Source organism: Bubalus kerabau, chromosome 12 (genome assembly GCF_029407905.1).
Source record: "Bubalus kerabau isolate K-KA32 ecotype Philippines breed swamp buffalo chromosome 12, PCC_UOA_SB_1v2, whole genome shotgun sequence".
NCBI classification, from domain to species: domain Eukaryota; kingdom Metazoa; phylum Chordata; class Mammalia; order Artiodactyla; family Bovidae; genus Bubalus; species Bubalus kerabau.
The window spans coordinates 71,056,430-71,078,097 of record NC_073635.1 but is presented as its reverse complement, the minus strand read 5'-3'; the positions used below and the strand labels follow the sequence as shown (position 1 = coordinate 71,078,097).

The window sequence follows — 21,668 nt, the reverse complement described above, 5'->3', positions numbered from 1 at the left end:
ATATACATTACTTTAAAAAGTAGAGAAAGTAACGTAATAGTCACTGATATCCTAACATTAACTCACATTTTTCTCCTTCCTATTTTAAGATACTGTGTCTCAAAGGCATTTTCATCCAATCCTATGTCTTAGGGGGTTTGAAATAGTTTTAAGTTGCCTTTAGGAAGCCTCTTTCTTTTACCAGATTGACATATGGATTCAGCTCTAGACACCCACAGAATTTAGTAGCAGAGATGAGAAGACACCTTTCTGAAATGCAAACTGAATGATGCATACTAGTTTATTAAAATAATGTACTTAATACAATATCCAGTGTGGAATGTTTTCAATAATTTATAAGTTTTCATCAGGACCCTTGGTTTTAACTGTCTCATTAATCTCCACAAAGCAGCAGCATAAGAACCTGGCATGCCTGGCCTTTTACTAAATAAATAAATTGAAAGTGAAAGTTGCTCAGTTGTGTCCAACTCTTTGTGATCCCATGGACTATAAAGTCCATGGAATTCTCCAGGCCCGAATACTGGAGTTGTTAGCCCTTCCCTTCTCTAGGAGATCTTCCCAACCCAGGGATTGAACCCAGGTCTCCCGCATTGCAGGAGGATTCTTTACCAACTGAGCCACAGGGAAGCCCAAGAATAATGGACAGGTAGCCTGTTCCTTCTCCAGGGGATCTTCCTGACCCAGAAATTGAACTGGGGTCTCCTGTATTGCAAATGGATTCTTTACCAACTGAGCTATAAGGGAAGCCCTAAATAATTTCAAATCTCCACTAATCTCTTCATTTTCATTTGAAAGAATGAAACTCAGTAATGTTCAGCAAGCAAAGAGGCACTTTATATTAAGAAGTCACTCTTGGTAAATTAACTCTTATAAGTAATCTTCAAAGCTCTAAAGAGAGCTTTAATTCAACACCTACAACAACAACAAAAAAAATGGGTTATAAAGAAATTAATTATGACACCATGGGTCAGAGTGATAAAGCCTCAATTTTGTACATGATACATGCATTATGTGTCCTGGCTAAACAGGGCAATAAGGTACTTCTACTGTAAGAAAAATATAAAACATGAAGGTATATGTGACAACACATAATCCAACTCAAAGGTGAAGGACAAAGTACTCTTCATGCCTATCACAGGTCACGTTCCTGAGAGACTCAGGGTGTCTGTGTGTCTTTACATATCCTGAGTGTTAAGAAAATAGTAACTTCTATGTAAAAAAAAATATAAAAAAGTTTATATGTGATTAAGTAAAATGCTCAAAAGACTAAAAGCACACAGTCTGGATTAAAAGTCTGAAAAATCTTCAAACTGAAATTTTTTTCTAGAAAAAACTGAACTGATTAAACAACATTCACATACTAAAAAAATGACAATGATTTTTCATCACCAAAAAAAAAACTAGTTTCATATTTTAGGAATGAAAAATCTATCAAAAGAAACTACATTTTAATATACAAGAAACATTTTTTAAGCCTTTTAAGCTTCTCCACTTTCCCCCTTAGTCAGTCTCTCCATCAAAAGGCTTCCATAAGCCTCTTATCCATCTTCATCAGAGGTGCAGACTGACTGAAAACCACAATCATAAAAAACTAACCAATCTGATCACATGGACCATAGCCTTAGTCTAACTCAATGAAACTATGAGCCACGCTGTGTAGGGCCACCCAAGACAAACAGGTCATGGTGTAGAGTTCTGACAAAACGTGGTCCACTGGAGAAGGGAATGGCAAACTACTTCAGTATTCTTGCCTTGAGAACCCATAAACAATATGAAAAGGCAAAAAGATAGGACACTGAAAGATGAACTCCCCAGGTCGGTAGGTGCCCAGTGTGCTACTGGAGATCAGTGGAGAAATAACTCTAGAAAGAATGAAGAGATGGAGCCAAAGCAAAAACAACACCCAGTTGTGGATGTGACTGGTGACAAAAGCAAAGTCCAATGCTGGAAAGAGCAATATTGCATAGGAACCTGGAATGTCAGGTCCATGAATCAAGGCAAATTGGAAGTGGTCAAACAGGAGATGGCGAGAGTGAACATCGAAATTTTAGGAATCAGCAAAATAAAATGAATGGAATGGGTGAATTTAACTCAAATGACCATTATATCTACTACTGTGGGCAAGAATCCCTTAGAAGAAATGGAGTAGCCATCATAGTCAAGAAAAGAGTCTGAAATGCAGTATTTGGATGCAATCTCAAAAATGACAGAATGATCTCTATTCGTTTCCAAGGCAAAGCATTTAATATTATGGTAATCTAAGTCAATGCCCTGAAGAAGCTGAAGTTGAATGGTTCTATGAAGACCTACAAGACCTTCTAGAAAGTGAAGTGAAATCGCTCAGTTGTGTCCGACTCTTTGCAATCCCATGGACTGTAGCCTACCAGACTCCTCTGTCCATGAGATTTTCCAGGCAAGAATACTGGAGTGGGTTGCCATTTCCTTCTCCAGGAGATCTTCTCAACCCAGGGATTGAACCCAGGTCTTCCACATTGGAGGCAGATGTTTTACCGTCTGAGCCACCAGAACTAATACCCAAAAAAGATGTCCTTTTCATTATAGGGGACAGGAATGCAAAAGTAGGAAGTCAAGAAATACCTAGACTAACAGGCAAATTTGGTTTTGGAGTACAGAATGAAGCAGGGCAAAGGACAATAGAGTTTTTCCAAGAGAACTCACTGCTCAAAGCAAACACCTTCTTCCAACAACGCAAGAGAAGACTCTACACATGGACATCACCAGATGGTCAATACCGAAATCAGACTGATTATATTCTTTGCAGCCAAAGATGGAGAAGCTCTATACAGTCAGCAAAAAAAAAAAAAAAAAAAAAAAAGATGGGGAGCTGACTGTGGCTCAGATCATGAACTCCTTATTGCCAAATTCATACTTAAATTGAAGAAAGTAGGGAAAACCAGTAAACCATTCAGGTATGACCTAAATCAAATCCCTGTGATTATACAATAGACATGAGAAATAGATTCAAGGGATTAGATCTGATAGAGTGCTGGATGAACTATGGACAGAGGTTTGTGACATTGTACAGGAAAAAGGGAGCAAGACCATCCCCAAGAAAAAGAAATGCAAAAAAGCAAAATGGCTGTCTGAGGAGGCCTTACAAATAGCTGAGAAAAGAATCTCTTCTGATCTCTTGTGAAAAGCAAAGGAGAAAAGGAAAGATATATCCATTTGAATGTGGAGTTCCAAAGAATAGCAAGGAGAGATAAGAAAGCCTTCTTCAGTAATCAGTGCAAAGAAATACAGGAAAACATTAGAATGGGAAAGACTACAGATCTCTTCAAGAAAGTTAGAGATAACAAGGGAATATTTCATGCAAAGATGGGCACAATAAAGGACAGAAATGGTACAGACCTAACAGAAGCAGAAGACATTAAGAAGAGGTGGCAAGAATACACAGAAGAATGATACAAAAAATATCTTCACTACCCAGATAATCACAATGGTGTGATCACTCACCTAGAGCCAGACATCCTGGAATGTGAAGTCAAGTGGACCTTAGGAAGCATCACTACAAACAAAGCGTCTGGAGGTGATGGAATTCCAGCTGAGTTATTCCAAATCCTAAGAGATGATGCTGTGAAAATGCTATACTCAATATGCCAGCAAATTTGGAAAACTCAGCAGTGGCCACAGGACTGTAAAAGGTCAGAGTTCATTCCAATCCCAAAGAAGGGCAATGCCAAAGAATGTTCAAACTACTACACAATTGCACTCATCTCACACGCTAGTAAAGTAATGCTCAAAATTATCCAAGCCAGCTTCAACAGTACGTGAACTGTGAACTTCCAGATGTTCAAGATGGTTTTAGAAAAGGCAGAGGAACCAGAGATCAGATTGCCAACATTTGTTGGATTATCAAAAAAGTCAAAGAGTTCCATAAAAATATCTATTTCTGCTTTATTGACTATGCCAAAGCCTTTGACTGTGTGGATCACAATAAACTGTGGAAAATTCTTTAAGCGATGGGAATACCAGACCACCTGACCTGCCTCTTAAGAAATCTGTATACAGGTCAGGAAGCAACAGTTAGAACTGGATATGGAACAACAGACTGGTTGTCACCCTGCTTATTTTACTTATATGCAGAGTACATTGTGAGAAACGCTGGGCTGGATGAAGCACAAGCTGGAATCAAGATTACCAGGAGAAATATGAATAACCTCAGATATGCAGATGACACCACCCTTATGGCAGAAAGCAAAGAATAACTAAAGAGCCTGTTTATGGAAGTGAAAGAGGAGAGTGAAAAAGTTGGCTTAAAGTTCAACATTCAGAAAACTAAGATCAAGGAATCTGGTCCCATCACTTCATGGCAAATAGATGGGGAAACAGTGGAAACAGTGAGAGTTTATTTTGGGGGGCTTCAAAATCATTGCAGATGGTGACTGCAGCCATGAAATTAAAAGATGCTTGCTCCTTGGAAGAAAAGCTATGACCAACCTAGACAGCATATTTTAGAGCAGAGACATCAATTTACCAACAAAGATCCATCTAGTCAAAGCTATGGTTTTTCCAGTAGTGATGTATAGATGTGAGAGTGGACTATAAAGAAAGCTGAGAGCAGAAGAATTGATGCTTTTGAACTGTGGTGTTGAAGAAGACTCTTGAGAGTCCCTTGGATTGCAAGGAGATCCAACCAGTCCATCCCAAAGGAGATCATCCCTGAATATTCATTGGAAGGACGGATTTTGAAGCTGAATCTCCAATACTTTGGCCACCTGATGCAAAAAATTGACTCATTTGAAAAGACCCTGATGTTGGGAAAGATTGAAGGCAGGAGGAGAAGGGGATGACAGAGGATGAGATGGTTGGATGGCATCACTGAATCAATGGACATAAGTTTAAGTAAGCTCCAAGAGTTTATGATGGACAGGGAGGCCTGGCGTGCTGCAGTCCATGGGGTCGCAAAGAGTTGGACATGACTGAGCGACTGAACTGAACTCCTTTCTTCCTGCCTGACACTTGGGATTTCTATTTTACTGCTTTTCACCTAGTTATGACAGCAAAATAGTGAACCAACTACAAACATCCACTTCCTATCACAGCCCCTCAGTCTGTCAAGGACAGAGTTCCCTCCGTGTTCAGGCCTCAGGATCGCGCACTGCTCCGGGGTGACCAGAAGGGGGCAGCACCCGACAGCTCATGGCTGCTGGGTCCCTCCCCCACTGGTTATCCAGGCTCAGGGAACACTGACTCAACAAAGAACATCATCTAAGCTACTACTCCGTGCAGACACAGTTCAAAACCCTGCCCCTTGAGATCTGGAGGCTCCCACAAGACCGTTTGTTTTGCTTATTCTTTTTTTATTATTTTGGCTGCTGCTGTGGGTCTTTGTTGGGGTGTGGGGGCTTAGTCGGAGAAGACAATGGCACCCCACTCCAGTACTCTTGCCTGGAAAATCCCATGGACGGAGGAGCCTGGTATGCTGAAGTCGATGGGGTCGCTAGGAGTTGGACACGACTGAGAGACTTCACTTTCACTTTTCACTTTCATGCATTGGAGAAGGAAATGGCAACCCACTCAAGTGTTCTTGCTTGCCTGGAGAATCCCAGGGACAGGGGGGCCTGGTGGGCTGCCATCTCTGAGGTTGCACAGAGTCGGACACGACTGAAGCGACTTAGCATCATCATCAGCAGCAGCAGGGGGCTTAGTTACTCCATAGCATGTGAGATCTTAGTTCCTCAACCAGGGATGGAACCAGAGTCCCCTGTATTGGAAGGTGGATTCTGAACCACTGGACCACCAGATAAGTCCCTGGAACCATTTATTTTAAACCTTAAAGATCAAGACCAAGTCACATCATTTCATGAATGAGACCTGGGTACCTGAGAACTGCCCATCTGGCTGTCTAGGGGAGCAGGTTACATGTCTGTCTCCTGCCTCCCAGCCCAGCAGGGGCTTCATTCAGACTCAGCTTCTCTCCAAAACCCTAAATGCCTTCCCCTTCCCCTCCAAGGACTCTCTCACCTATGACCTAACCTGACAGCCCTAATTACTAATAACCCCAGCAAGGGACACAGTCCTTCCATAGGCAAGGCCAGGGCAACAGAACAGGGTGTTCTGGACTACAGTGCAATTTACACAGAAGTCTGTGACCATGTTATTAAGTTCTTGAAAGAACAAGATAGTTCATTTTAAAATGCTGCATGCTGCTGCTGCTGCTAAGTCACTTCAGTTGTGTCTGACTCTGTGCGACCCCATAGACGGCAGCCCACCAGGCTCCCCCGTTTCTGGGATTCTCTAGGCAAGAACACTGGAGTGGGTTGCCATTTCCTTCTCCAATGCATGAAAGTGAAAAGTGAAAGTGAAGTCTCTCAGTCGTGTCTGACCCTCAGCGACCCCATGGACTGCAGTGTACCAGGCTCCTCCGTCCATGGGATTTTCCAGGCAAGAGTACTGGCGTGGGGTGCCATTGCTCCATAGTTTGGTACAAAAGCAATTCAATTGACACCTGCGCACACTGGGGGAGAGGATGCAGGGGACAGAAGGACAGACGCAGTGATGGGTCCACTTGAACACCTGCACAGAGGACGTATTGTCGGGCTCTCGCATCTGCTGCTCTGGGCTGCGGGCTGCCTGGCCACACTCTGTGTGATGACCGGCTCAGGGCACTGCCCTGGCCCTGATGTGACTACAGCTCAGCTTTACTGAGCACCACCACGAGAGCCTCAGTGCCGCCACTCCTCAGGGGCACCTCTCCAGCCCCAGAAATCTGGGAAACCACAACAGCTGTGTTTCCTGTTTTGATGCTAAGACTGCTAATACTACCTGCTTTTGGACTGAATGAAAGGCAAGACCTACTGTTTACATAATTCAAAGTTAGTGACTGCCAGGTGGTGAACACAGAGTTCTTTCTGTATCTGTGCCTGCTGTCACACCATTGCCAACCAATTTGAGAGCTAACACCACAACTCTGCCTTCCCCTCCACAGCTCCCACGGCAGCTGCCACATCAGGTGTAACTAAAAGCACTAACTCAGCTCACAACCCGCGCCAAAGTCTGCCTCTGATGCAGCCAGGTTCTTTGGAGGAACTGTCCATTCTTGGGTGTGTAGGCTGTAATTTTCTTTCTCTATAGATTTGCAAATCTAAAACCCAAAATTACCACACCCTATGGGCTTCCTTGATGACTCAGATGGTAAAGAATCCGCCTACAATGTGCCGAGACCCAAGTTTGATCCCTGGGTAGGGAAGATCCTCCTGGAGAAGGGAATGGCAACCCACTCCAGTATTCTTGCCTGGAGAATTCCATGGACAGAAGAGCCGGGCGGGCTATAGTCCATGGGGTCACAAAGAGTTGGACCCAACTGAGCAACTAACACTAACCCCACCCTCTGAAAACAGACCTGCTAAATTAACAAGGGCTGGAGTGTAACTCACTGAAACCAAAATATCATCTTTCAATATGTCCCACATGGAATATGCTATTCTGGGATCTTTAATTTTTCAAGGGATGCATATAGGAGCATTGCTCTTGAAGAAAAATCAGTTAAATCATTTTGCTCAAGGGGAATATTTAAAGTCCTCTGCATGAATATTTGTGGCTTCTTCTTATACCTTAAATGCCTGCTGCTGTGGGATTAGATTCTCTCTTCTTTACATGCCAAATGTAACTCTGTAAGTGATGGAAAACACTGTCCTGTGCAGACAGCCTCATGACCCTTTTGCAGGTGCAGTGAAAATCACTTAGCAGTCCCTAGGCAAGATTACTAGAGTGGGTTGCCATTCCCTTTTCCAGGGGATTTTCCCAACCTAGGAACCGAACCTGGGTCTCCTGCACTGCAGGCAGATTCTTTACCATGGAGCCACCACGGAAGCCCAATATTGTAAAGTAATTAGCCTCCAATTAAATTTTTTTAAAAAGTAGTCATTTTAAAGCCTGAAAGATGCATTATTTTTATTCGAACTCAGGATGTACTTTAGTGACCAGAATTGAGAAGAAGGTGCTAAGTGAGCATCAATCAGGTGGATTTTTGGCTATCATTTAAAAAGTGGAATAAATTTAAAAATTTAGTATCCTTAGAGTAAAATTTTGTGCTTGATAACAGTTTTTTGCACATGGAAAAAAAGATGCATTGTTCCAGATTTTAAAAAATGAATGGAAAGGACAAAAAAATAGTAAAGTACAACAGATTATTGTTCATACTTATAAAGCACTTTGTATCATTTAGAAATTAAAGAACAATGCCTTAAAGTCTAGACCTAACCTAAAATGCTGATGATTTGCTATTTCACATTAAAGAAGGGAAAAGTTGGTCTGAGGATGTAACTGTTGATGTGGGCAATAAAAAATCTGCTCTAAGATACTACACTGTTATAACTGAAAACTTACCTACTTTATTTCAAGCCTGAGTAACTTAAACAATTTATATGAAGTCAAAAGCCTTCATCTATGGAACCACCCTAAATTTTTCTTATGACTGTTAAAAAGTATAAAGTTGATTTAATTATATTTTCCTTTGTACTTCAAAAAAGTATCCTAACTGTTGTACCTTAAGATTTCCACCAAGCTTTCTTAAAATGTAACTTTTATGAGGCAAGAAAGAAGTTGTTTTAGAATCATTTACTAACTCTTTAACGTGACAATCATTTTAAGTTTTGACACAGAAAATGTGAACAGTGTAATTTCAGAAAAAAATTTTAGTTGATCGGATTACTGTTGATTTTTAATGATGATTGTGCTAGGTAAATAGATAGTACTTTTTATTTCTTCTCACCTATCTTTTTTTTCTTAGTTCCAATTTCTGTGGTATGGTAAGCATGCATACTTTCATCTCTTTAGTTTCCTTATGAATCACTAGTTTTTTCAGGTTTAGAGGGATCCTTCTTCCCTGCCTTTGACACACAGGATTAGTTCAGGGGCTTAAGTCAGTTTAAAATGAGCTTTTGCTCATTAAGGCTCCAGGTCATTAAGGCTTTTTTGTTTTAGTTTCCTTACCCTACAATGGCTGAATTTAGCACTTGGTTTTCAATATTATATAGTAAGATATAACAAGTTGCTCTTGACCATTTCTTAAACCAAAATTCCTTACATTTAGATAATTAAAGGTTCATAAAATGAAGATTTACTATTTCTTCATTGCTTGCTGGTACAGCTATAGTTTGTTTTATTCACAAGTTTATACATATCCCTAATGTTTTCAAGTGCCTTAATTGTTTAATATCTCTGGCTTCAAAGGTTTCTGGGAAAAGATATGCTTACCTCACATTTGTGTATCTCCCTCAGTAGTAACAGTCTAGGTACCTCACAAAAAATGTTATTATGGTGCCATGGCTGTTAGTTTTTAGTGAGTGCTATTAGACTAGATTCAGTTGAAAATATTTAGAATTTCTATTCCATGAAAGTGGTAAAAATTAGCTGCAATACCAGAATCATCATTTACCTAGATAGGAATACCTTTGCTTTGCTCAGTCACTCTGCAACCCTATGGACTCTACCCACCAGGCTCTTCTATCCGTGGGATTCTCCAGGCAAGAATACTGGAGGGAGTTGCCATTTCCTTCTCCAAGGAAACTTTGCCACACAATAATGTTCACATTGTTATCTATTTTTGTGAAAATGTAGCTGATGAAGCCTCTCATCTCTGTAATTTTGAATTCTGCTCTAACAGAATCATAATATCCCATTAGTTAGATTTTACAAGAACCTTACAACAGAACTCACAGCCTTTTCCCCTCTTCCTTCAGCAGTTTAGTATCTTGAGTTAGTAATAATGTGTGTGTGTGTTTTTTTTAACTCTAGAAGCTATATAGAAACCTTTTCAGATTTTTCATCTGATTTATTCACATGGACTGTAGTATAACTAAAATCCCTTATTCTACCTTACAGGCATTTGCTGCACAGGCAGACTGCTGCATACAGATATTTTTATTTCAGTTAATTAATAACTGCAGAACATATACTGAACTGATTTAAAGTAAATCTACATATTTGCTTGGAACAAAAGAAATCTGCTCATAAGTTCATACAAAGTATGTATTAGCATTTACATAAAATGGTCTTTATAATGGAATTTTAGTGGTACTTTCTATAAATGCTTCAAGAGCATTATGACGAGAAACACCAACCAGAAGGTAAATCCACTGTATTAAGGTAGCAGAAGCTCTCAAGTTAGATCAGACACCTTCTGTGAGTTTCCATGGACAGAAGGTAAAGGGTTATGGTTTCATGTATCTAGGAACAAACCACTGGTTGTCGGTGGGGACAGCAGCTGCTGAGTCAGAAGCAGGTGAACAGGATGCAGGTGGCACCACAGAGTCACAGGCACGGAAGACAGGGTGAGTCTACAGTCAGGACACGTGCTCTGTGGTCCCCACTCTGACAGCCCGGCTCCTGGGCGCTGCTGTGGAGGGTGGACCCTCTGGTGGAGGCGCTGCCTGCCTGAGTCCCTCCAGCCCTGGGGGTGGGAGCAGCTTCCTGCCTTTGATAACCCCTGGGTTGTCTCACACACCACCATTTTGCCCTTACTGCTTTTTTCTCCCTCTTTTATCATCTGCGTAACTAATTCCCTGCATGGAACTCCCTCTCCTGCAGTGGGGTTCTGTTTTCCTAACCAATCCTCACTGATACAGGAGGGTGAGCACAGAAGACCACAGAACCGGGGAGCAGCAGGGCATTTCAGTTGGTAAAGGGGCTGCACTGGGTGTGTGATACTGACAACTTCTTGAGACCAGACCCTGTTGTTTTTTCTGTTTGACTGAACCTAACAAATAATAACCCTGTATACAAGACAGCAAAAGAGACACTGATGTATAGAACAGTCTTTTGGACTCTGTGGGAGAGGGAGAGGGTGGGATGATATGGGAGAATGGCATTGAAATACGTATAATGTCATATATGTAACGAGTCGCCAGTCCAGGTTCCATGCACGATACTGGATGCTTGGGGCTGGTGCACTGGGACAACCCAGAGGGATGGTATGGGGAGGGAGGAGGGAGGAGGGTTCAGGATGGGGAACACATGTATACCTGTGGTGGATTCATTTCGATATTTGGCAAAACCAATACAATATTATAAAGTTTAAAAATAAAATTAAATAAATAAATAAATAAAAGAAGACTACAAAAAAAAAAAAAACAAATAAGATGATGGACAGGGAGGCCTGGCATGCTGCGATTCATGGGGGTCGCAAAGAGTCAGATAGGACTGAGCTGAACTGAACTGACTGAACTGAAAAGTGTTGGAAATCTCTAGCTCTCCTAGTCAGCTTCCATACAACATAATCCTTTAACTAGGAATCACTGGTGCTCATTATGATCACCTGCTGTCTCCTCCTACCCTGGCTACCACCAAAGTATTCAGAACCATCCAGAAGCTCAGGATGGGAGAGCCCCCACTCTACCCCACAGCAAAGATCCAGATCATGGCCTCATTCTGTATATAATAAACTGGTCTGAAAATCAAGGCAAAAAATATATGTTGATTCCCCAAAGCCTCTTTAAAAACTAGTTGTTTATTTTTCAGATAATCCATATCACATTGCAGCATTTTATCTGTCCAATTCTGTAAATGCTAACATTACAAATGTATGGACTTTAAGTTCAAAATGTGCTAATACTTTGAAAGCTCTCTTGAAAATGAGAGAGACAGCAACATGTCAAACATCTTAGGTTGATACTATAATCTCCATTAGATACAAACATTAGTCCCTATTTTGAATAATTTTGTAACATACTTTTAGTAAATGAGCAAGTCACATTTTACACCATGGGTAAAATCTAAAAATTCTCCAGTGAATCTTAGTCACAGTTGTCTGTTAGCAATCATGATCTTGGAATGGAAGATCTGTTACCTCATCCCAAAAAGCAGTGAAGTCTTGCACGTCCACCATCACTTCACCCTCTGATGGCAGCTGAGTGTTGACCTGTGGTATTTCATCAAGTAATAAAAAATTCTACAGAAATGAGGCAAAAAAAAAAAAAAAAACCAGATTGTAAAAAAACAGATTGTTAAACTGCAGGAAGAAAGCACAAACAAAAACAATGCTTTCCTGGGATTTGCAAACTTTGAACAGTCTAAATATGTTTTGCTAACTGTACTTAAAGTATTAGTTCACATCAAAACTTATTATGCAATACATGAGACCCCAGTTCGATTCCTGGGTTGGGAAGACCTGCTGAAGAAGGGTTAGTCTACCCACTCCAGCTGTGGCTTCCCTTGTGGTCAGCTGGTAAAGAATCCACCAGCAATGCAAGAGACCTGGGTTTGATCCCTGGGTTGGGAAGATGCCCTGGAGAAGGGAAAGGCTACCCATTCCAGTATGCTGGCCTGGAGAATTCCACAGAATGTATAGTCCATAGGGTTGCAAAGAGTCAGACACAACTGACCAACTTTCACTTTCACTCAGAACATATTAAATAATGTATGGAATAATATATTACATAATTACTATTATTACATAATTAATAATTACTATTATTACAGCTCATGGTATATATCAATATAATCATATAATATAGTGTATTTGTTGTTGCTCAGTCACTAAATCGTGTCTGACTCTGCAATCCCACGGATTGCAGCACTCCAGGATCCCCTGTCCATCACTATCTCCAAGAGTTTGCTCAGACTCATGTCTGTTGAGTCAGTGATGCTATCCAACCATCTCACCCTCTCTCGTCCCCTTCTCCTCTTGCCCTCAATCTTTCCCAGCATCAGGGTCTTTTCCAATGAGTTGGCTCTTGGCATTAGATAGCCAAAGTATTGGAGCTTCGGCATCAGACCTTCCAATGAATACTCAGGGTTGATTTCCTTTAGGATTGGCTGGTTTGATCTCCTTGCAGTCCAAGGGGCTCTCAAGAGTCTTATCCAGCACCACTGTTCAAACCATCAATTCTTCCGTGCTCAGCCTTCTTTATGGTCCAACACTCACATCTATACATGACTAGTGGAAAAACCATACTTTTAACTATAGGGAACGTTGTTGGCAAAGTAATGTCTCTGCTTTTTAATACACTGTCTAGGATTGTCATAGCTTTTCTTCAAAGAAGCAAGGGTCTTTGAATTTCATGGCTGCAATCAGCACCTGCAGTGATTTTGGAGCCCAAGAAAATAAAGTCTGTTTCTGTTTCCATTGTTTCCCCATCTATTGCCATGAAGTAATGGGATGAGATGCCATGATTGTAGTTTTCTGAATGCTGAGTTTTAAGTCAGCATTTTCACTCTCCTCTTTCACCTTCATCAAGAGGCTCTTTAGTTCCTCTTCACTTTCTGCCATAAGGGTGGTGTCATCTGCATGTCTGAGGTTATTGATATCTCTCCCAGCAATCTTGATTCCAGCTTGAGCTTCATCCAGCCCAACATTTCTCATGATGTACTCTGCATATAAGTTAAAAAAGCAAGGTTACAATATATAGCCTTCATGTACTCCTTTCCCAAATTGGAACCAGTCCATTATTCGATGACCAGTTCTAACTGTTGCCTCTTGACTTGCATACAAGTTTGACAGGAGACAGGTAAGGTGGTTTGATATTCCCATCTCTTTCATGATTTTCCACAGTTTGTTGTGATCCACACAGTCAAAGGCTTTAGAGTAGTCAATGAAGCAGTAGCAGATGTCTTTCTGGAATTCTCTTGTTTTTCTATGATCCAACGGACGCTGGAAATTTGATCTCTGGTTCCTTTGCCTTTTCTAAATCCAGCTTATATATCTGGAACTTCTTGGTTCACATAATGGTGGGAATTATAAATGTGAAAAAAAGAGGGCAGTTAGAGAGAGGATTAAGCAGTAAATAAAGAGGGGACAGGGATGAAAAGGCAGACGCAAAAGGTGGCTCAGATATCAACAAGCAGAACATCTGTAGAGGAAAGAACTCATTTTTGAACACAGAGAATTAAGTGAATCTGAGGCCACTCTTCCTGTCCAAGGAGCAGGGAGCTCTCAGTAAGTTCCTCCCCTCCCAGCCCAGAGAGGAATCCTGTACCCCAGGACTGTGCACAGTCACTGCCTGGTCACTGGAGTCAGCACAGGAGATGCACTCTGTTTGCTTCTCCTGCTTTTATACATTTTAGTCACTCTGCAGACATCACTACACAAGAGCCCTGTGCTACTGCTACTTATATATACTACCGTCCCTACAAGAGAACCATTCTTATGATATCTGTAATGCACTCTACCTAAGAAGAAAGGGGAGTATCTACAACATTCTGGGAAGGCTGCCAGCTTTGGCACTGAGAGAGCTAAGTATCTCCTAACTGGAACACAGTGATACCAAACAAAAGGGCATTTTACAAAAAATCCACCAACAACTGAAAACAATTATTTGTCTCCAAACCTTGATTCTTCGGATGCTGACAACAGCCTCTGACACCTTCTCGACAGCCATGGGGAAGTAGAGGGTGCTCGAGAACCGCAGAGCCTCAATCAGCGTCACCACCACAAACACCTGGCTGGCTGTGATCCGGTTGTCAAGGAGCTCATTGGTGATGAAGGTGACAAAAATCATAATCTTGCTGATAGCGAAAAATGATGCCAAATTCATGCCCCTAAGGTAGGAACTTTTCAGAATCCTGGAAATTTCCTTCCTGAAAAGGAGAGTAGGAAAGAGGTTTTAAAAGAAGCATCGACATCCAAGGCATGACTTCAAGTCCTCACATGGAGACACTACACAGTGCACGCCTGGGGCTCCGTCCCAACACCAGGACACACACTTCATCACCACTTCACTCTTCCAACTAAAGAGAGGCTTCATGTCACCCTTTTAAACACTGTTGGTCAATTGGACTGGGTTTGAACATTCTTTCAACAAGCATTCATAACCACATGTCCTGGGCCAGGCTCCCCACTGATAACAGAAAGACACAGTCTGTCCCCTCCAGGAACTCATGAATTTGTGGGAGAAGAGAATAAGACACCCCAAAATTGTGAGACACCAAGACATTAGACAGAGGCAGGCACCATGGCCCCTCTGGAAGCACATGTCCTGGCTATTGTAAACAGTGCTGCAATGAGCATTGAGGGACATGTGTCTTTTTGGATTCTGGTTTGCTCAGGGCATATGCCCAGTAGTGGGATGGCTGTGTCATATGGTGGATTTATTCCTAGTTTTCTAAGGAATCTCCAGCCTCTTTTCCACAATATCTGTGCCAATTTGCACTCCTACCACAGAGCAGGAGGGTACTGTTTGTAGACTTTTTGTTGATGGCCATGCCTACCAGTGTGAGGTGATACTTCATTGTAGCCTTGATTTGCATTTCTCTAAGAAAGAGTGATGTTGAGCATTTTTCACGTGTTTATTGGCTATCTGTTCGTCTTCAGAAGCATACATAATTTTTACTTTAAGAAGATTGTAAGTGGAACAGCAGGTTAAAACGACATTTCCCCTCTTCCACTTATATGGAGTTCATAGTATTTAAGCTCATCTTCATGTGAAAACTTGGTAAGACTTCTAATTTCAGTCAGTAAAAATAGAGGGGAAAGTATAAAAATATGGTGTGATATGCACAAAAACTTACCTTCTCAGTCTGGTAATAAGGTCTATAAATGACTTTTCCCAAGCATTCATTTTTACTGTTCTGATGCCAGTTATGACTTCACTCATGGTCCTGATCCTGTCGTCTGTGAGAGCTGCAGTCTTACTCCTGAGGGGACAGACGTGAGATGAGCCTCAGTGACCACAGCCCAACTTTCTTCAGCAGCTGCAGAAGCAGCAGGGGGCACAGGGAGGGACCAGGGATCGATGATTCCCTACAGCTCTTCTGTGCTGACATCACAGGCAGGTCCTTCTCAAAGTGCAAATGGAGAAAAAGACTTTTAGAAGTCAACCACTCAGCCCAACTCAAGGAGTAACTTGGAGAGCTCGCAGTACTGGCTGAGGAAGACCCAAAGTAAGTCAGGTATAAACTCTCTGCCCAAGGAGGTCACAGTTGGGCAGAGAAGGCAAAAAGACACTGAATCTAACAGGAAGACAGTGTCTGTGCTATGATAAAATAGGAGAGAAGTGCTGGGGAGCAGAAAAGATGGGACTGTAAATTCTACCAGGAAAGCAGAACAAGAAGAAATTCAGAGACCTGATAGCACTGGAACAGGGCCTCGAAGGATAAGGAACATCTCTTCATAGCCGACAGGAAAGGAAATTGCAAATAGACAAAAATATCACATGTAAAGTCATAAAAAAAAAAGAGAGAAATCTCAAGGGGGAAAAAAAAAAACTTCAAAGAGCACAACACCTCCACCACCTGACAACCTGGACAATGACCCACCTCCAACCCTCTGGGACCTGCTTCAGGTCTATCTCTTCACCATTAGGTCCTTCATCACCAGCCACTGTTCTATCACATATTCTGCTGGGACTGTGGGGCTTTACTAAGACATAGTTAATTAAGATTGACCTTGTCCTTGAGGCACTTATAAGTTAATGGAAACACTGAATTAAAAACAAGACAAGAAAATAGGTACCTGAAAATTGCTCTAACATAAGAATAACAAAAATACATGCAGTTAAATTTGAGTCTATGGGATTATTACTATTTAATAAAGTTTACATAACATCAATGTAGGTATATTCTGCTCAAGGACATTCCACTTATTCAGCTATGGTAGTGGGAGGAGCCAATGAGTGCCATCTCCTTTCCCTCTTCAAGATCAGCCTTCAGCTTAAGGCTGGAGCCTCCACCTGCAAAGCCTGAAGGGTCTACAATGCACTCAAAGAAGAGACCAGAGAAGGCATTGGTTTTGTTTTTGAACACAAGCATCGAGCAGACGGTGCATGTTACTAAGCACATATCACCTATTTTTTAAACCAGTGTTTCTCTTACCAGAGTGATGAAAACAACATCCCGAAGCAGCTTTGCAAAAGTAGAAGAATAATGAGAACCGCCATCCCAGCAAGACACGACATTCCTATTTCCATCCAGAGCAGGGCGGTCACTGCGACAGCCTGCAGTGGTCCCATCCACAGATAGTGCAAGAACATTGTTACCTTAAAAGAGAAAGACAACAGTGTAGAAACAATCTACTCTGAAGGAACAGACAGGAATCTAAACAGAAATGATCTTAGTGAGTTTTACACCTGCTGAAGGAGAAATCCAAGCGTCCACCCCAGATGATGCTGTCCCAGGGAAGCACAGGGCCGGCCTCAGGGATATCCAGGGAGAACCCGACCAGCACCACTGACAGAAGATGTTGATTTTGTCCACAACACAGATGAACTCAGGGCTTCCCCAAACTCTCTCTGTCCCAAAATTCAGCCCCATCTCCCCAGAAGAGCCTATATTATGGTACCTACCACACTTTCCAATAACTGCTTGTGCATTTACCTTTCGGACAGGCTATGGCCTTTCCAGGGCAGAAATTAAGGCTTATTCATCCTTCAAATTAAGTAGAGGCCTTACATCATGTTTGATGAATAATTGAAGGGGAATTGAAAGTGTTAGTCGCTTAGTCATCCAACTCTTTGCAACCCCATGGATTATAGCCCACCAGGCTCCTCTGTCCATGGAATTATCCTGGCATGACAACTGGAGCAGGGTGCCATTTCCTTCTCCAGGGAATGTTCCTGACCCAGGGATCAAACCTGGGCATCGTGCATTGCAGGTGGACTTTTTACCATCTGAGCTACCAGGTAAGCTCCCAAACTTAAAGGCAGTATCATCCAGGAAAGAGAACTGTTCTATGCAGATCTGGCCAACAGCTGCAACACCCTGGAATCGTGATCTATTCATAAGGTAAGTGTGAAATGGGTATGATGGGACAGCAGAGAGGAGGTTGTGCAAAGCTGGAGACCATCCACTTGGCATTATTCCTCAAAGGCCCTGTGAAGCAGCACTGAACAGAGGGCAGGGGAAAGAACAATCCCTGCCCACCAGGCCTTCATCATCCAGAGAGGGAGGAAGACAGTTCAGGCAGCAACACTGACACCACATGCCAAGAAGGGCCACTATGAAACTTCTATGGAGGACCTCTACAAACACTAACCAAGCTGTCCAAGAACACTACTGCCTGCCTATTACTGAAGTATATTGCAGACAATGTCAGAAAAACAAACTTATCTACAGGACAAAACATATTATCACATCTAAGTTGCACACAGAGGAAATGAGAGTTGGATAAAGAGAACCCTTGTCTTATGTCCTCAACAGAACACTGACCGACACCAAACCCTGGCACCTGACATCCCAATAAGCTAAATCCAGTAAGAAGAAGGATGGGAAATGGAAGAGGATCCCTCAGGGGCAGCTCACCTGATCAAACCTGTTCACATCATTGGACAGCAGGTTGACTATCTGGCCTGTGGTGGTCTTCCCCATGGCTGAGCTACTCAGGAAAAGTGACTGAAATGAGAAAAAGATACAGAGAATCAGATTCCTACAGTGATACAAAGTCAGTCTGAGAACATAGCAAAATGGAGTGTGTTTTCATGGGGTTTTGTGTGGTGTCAGGACGAGCAGGATGATGCATGACAGCAGGGCTTTGGGGACCCATGTTCATCCTTAGACGATTCAATGTGGCAGCAGCCCTGCTTACAAGGACAGCAAAAGGAGGAGCAGGAGACAGAAGCAAAACCCTCCACCCTGTTTCTCAGTGAACTTGGACCTGTCCGAAGGATAAATGAATGTAGGTTTAGACTTACGAGCCAACTAAGTAATTTTCAGCCAAAACCTAAACAGCATATTAAAAAGCAGAGACATCATTATGCCAACAAAGGTCCATATAATCAAAGCTATCTTCTTTCCAGTAGTCATGTACTGATGTGAAAGCTGGACCATAAAGAAGGCTGAGCACCGAAGAACTGATGCTTTCGAAATGTGGTTCTAGAGAAGACTCTTGAGAGTCCCCTGGACAGCTAGGAGATCCAACCACTCAAACCTAAAGAAAATCAACCCTGAATACTCATTGTAAGGACTGATACTGAAACAAGCTCCAACAGTTTGGCTGCCTGATGCCAAGAGCCGATTCATTGGAGAAGATCCTGATGCTGGGAAAGATTAAGGGCAGGAGGAGGAGGGGGCAACAGAGGATGAGATAGTTGGATGGCATCCTTGACTCAATGGACATGAGTTTGTGCAAACTCCGGGAGATAATAAATGACAGGGAAGGCTGGTGTGCTGCAGTCCATGGGGCCACAAAGAGTTGGACTGGACTTAGCAAATGAACAACAACAAGATGAATGTGGAGAGGCCGCCTTAAGGAAAGAGATTAGGGGACTGGGACTATAAATCTGGTCAGTCATTAATACCAGGTATGACACCATTTAAACACTCTGGTCTTAGTTTCCTCATTCTAAAACTAACCAGTATAATATTCAAAACACTAATCCTGTGAGGAACTTATGTTCTTAATGCCAGTCTGCTGACTTTACAAAAAACACAGACTGTGCTGTACAATCCCTTGATTTGATAAAAAGCTCTGAAAAATTCCCTGGAGAACTGAGAAACCTGAACAGACCACCTTGAGCTGTTTCAACAGACCATCAGCTGGAGCCATGGATCCAAACAAAATATCATGGTTCATAAATTCTTTATATTTAGTCTTCAAGTTAAACAGAAAAATCAATGCTCAAGAGAAAATGTAAAATGATGTAGCCATAATGGAAGAGATGGCATTTCCTCAAAAACCAAACATGAAATTAGTATACAGCATAGCAATTTCATTTCCCAGAATGTACCCAGAATAATTTAGAGCATGAATTTTACTGGTCATTTGTGCACCCTTTTCATAGCACCATTATGTACAACAGTCAAAAGGTAGAAACAACTCAAATGTCCACTAACAGATAAATAGATAGTTAGTCAGTCAGTCAGTACTCAAACTCAAGTCCATCGAGTTGATGATGCCATCCAACCATCTCATCCTCTGTCATCCCCTTCTCCTACTGCCTTCAATCTTTCCCAGCATCAGAGTCTTTTTCAGTGAGTCAGTTCTTTGCATCTGGTGGCCAAACTATTGGAGTTTCAGCTTCAGCATCAGTCCTTCCAATGAATATTCAGGGTTGATTTCCTTTAGGATGGACTGGTTTGATCTCCTTGCAGTCCAAGGGACTCTCAAGAGTCTTCTCCAACACCACAGTTCAAAAGCATCAATTATTTGGTGCTCAGCTATCTTTAGATTCCAACTCTCATCCAAACATGACTGCTAGAAAAATCATAGCTTTGACTGGACAGACCTTTGTTGGCAAAATAATGTCTCTGCTTTTTAATATGCTGTCTAGGTTGATCATAGCTTTTCTTCCAAGGAGCAAGCATCATTTAATTTCATGGCTGCAATCACCATCTGCAGTGATGTTGGAGCCCAAAAAAATAAAATCTCTCACTCTTTCCATTGTTTCCCCATCTATTTGCTATGAAGTGATGGGATCGGATGCCATGATCATAATTTTCTGAATGTTGAGTATTAAACCAGGTTTTTCACTCTCCTCTTTCACTTTCATCAAGAGGCTCTTTAGTTCTTCTTCACTTTCTGGCATAAGGGTCGTGTCATCTGCGTATCTGAGATATTTTTGATATTTCTCCTGGTAATCTTACTTCCAGCCTGTGCTTCATTCAGCCTGGCATTTCTCATGATGTGCTCTGCTATAAGTTAAATAAATAGGGTGGCAATATACAGCCTTGATGTACTCCTTTCCCGATTTGGAACTAGTCTGTTGTCCCATGTCTGGTTCTAACTATTGCTTCTAACTACTGCATACAAATTTCTGAGGAAGCAGGGTCAAGTGGTCTGTTATTCCCATCTCTTTAAGAATTTTCCACAGTTTGTGGTAATCCACACAGTTAAAAGCTTTGGCATAGTCAATAAAGCAGAAGTAGATGTATTTCTGGAACTCTCTTCCTTTTTCAATGATCCAACAGAGCTTGGCAATTTGATCTCAGGTTCCTCTGCCTTTTCTAAATTCACCTTGAACATTTGGAAGTTCATAGTTCACGTGCTCTTGAAGCTTGGATTGTAGAATTTTGAGCATTACTTTGCTAGCATGTGAGATGAGTGCAACTGTGGGGTAGTTTGAACATTCTTTGGCATTGCTTTTCTTTGGGATTGGAATGAAAACTGACCTTTTCCAGTCCTGTGGCCACTGCTGAATTTTCCAAATTTGCTGGCATATTGAGTGCAGCATTTTCACAGCATCATCTTTTAGGATTTGAAATAGTTCACCTGGAATTCCATCACCTAGACTAGCTTTGTTCATAGTGATGCTTTCTAAGGCCCACTTGACTTCACATTCCAGGATGTCTGGCTCTTGTCCAGTGATCACACCATCATGGTTATCTGGGTCATGAAGATCTTTTTAGTATAGTTCTTCTGTGTATTGGTGCCACCTCTTCCTAATATCTTTTGCTTCTGTTAGGTCCATACCATTTCTGTCCTTTATTGTGCCCATATTTGCATGAAGTATTCCCTTGGTATCTCTAATTTTCTTGAAGAGATCTCTAATCTTTCTCATTCTATTGTTTTCCTCTATTTCTTTGCACTGATCACTGAGGAAGGCATTCCGATTTCTCCTTGCTATTCTTTGGAACTCTGAATTCGAATGAGTATATCTTTGCTTTTCTCCTTTGTCTTTAGCGTCTCTTCTTTTCTCAGCTATTTGCAGGGTCTCCTTAGACAACCATTTTGCCTTGTTGCATTTCTTTTTCTCAGGAACGGTCTTGATCATGGCCATCTGTACAATGTCAAGAACCTCCATCCATAGTTCTTCAGGCAGTTTGTCTATCAGATC

At 41.8% G+C, this 21,668-nt stretch overlaps 1 protein-coding gene across 1 annotated transcript in view; it reads right to left on the bottom strand.

The window, feature by feature from the left end:
- LOC129624640 (ATP-binding cassette sub-family C member 4-like) overlaps nt 1-21,668 on the bottom strand; it is a 158,857-nt gene that overhangs the window by 103,863 nt on the left and 33,326 nt on the right. Inside the window, exons 5-9 of the mRNA XM_055542793.1 lie at nt 18,199-18,288; nt 16,774-16,937; nt 15,472-15,597; nt 14,292-14,541; nt 11,813-11,914 (exon numbers count right to left, since the gene is read on the bottom strand). Of these exons, the coding sequence (XP_055398768.1) occupies nt 11,813-11,914; nt 14,292-14,541; nt 15,472-15,597; nt 16,774-16,937; nt 18,199-18,288 (732 nt within the window). The remainder of the gene's footprint in view (nt 1-11,812; nt 11,915-14,291; nt 14,542-15,471; nt 15,598-16,773; nt 16,938-18,198; nt 18,289-21,668) is intronic.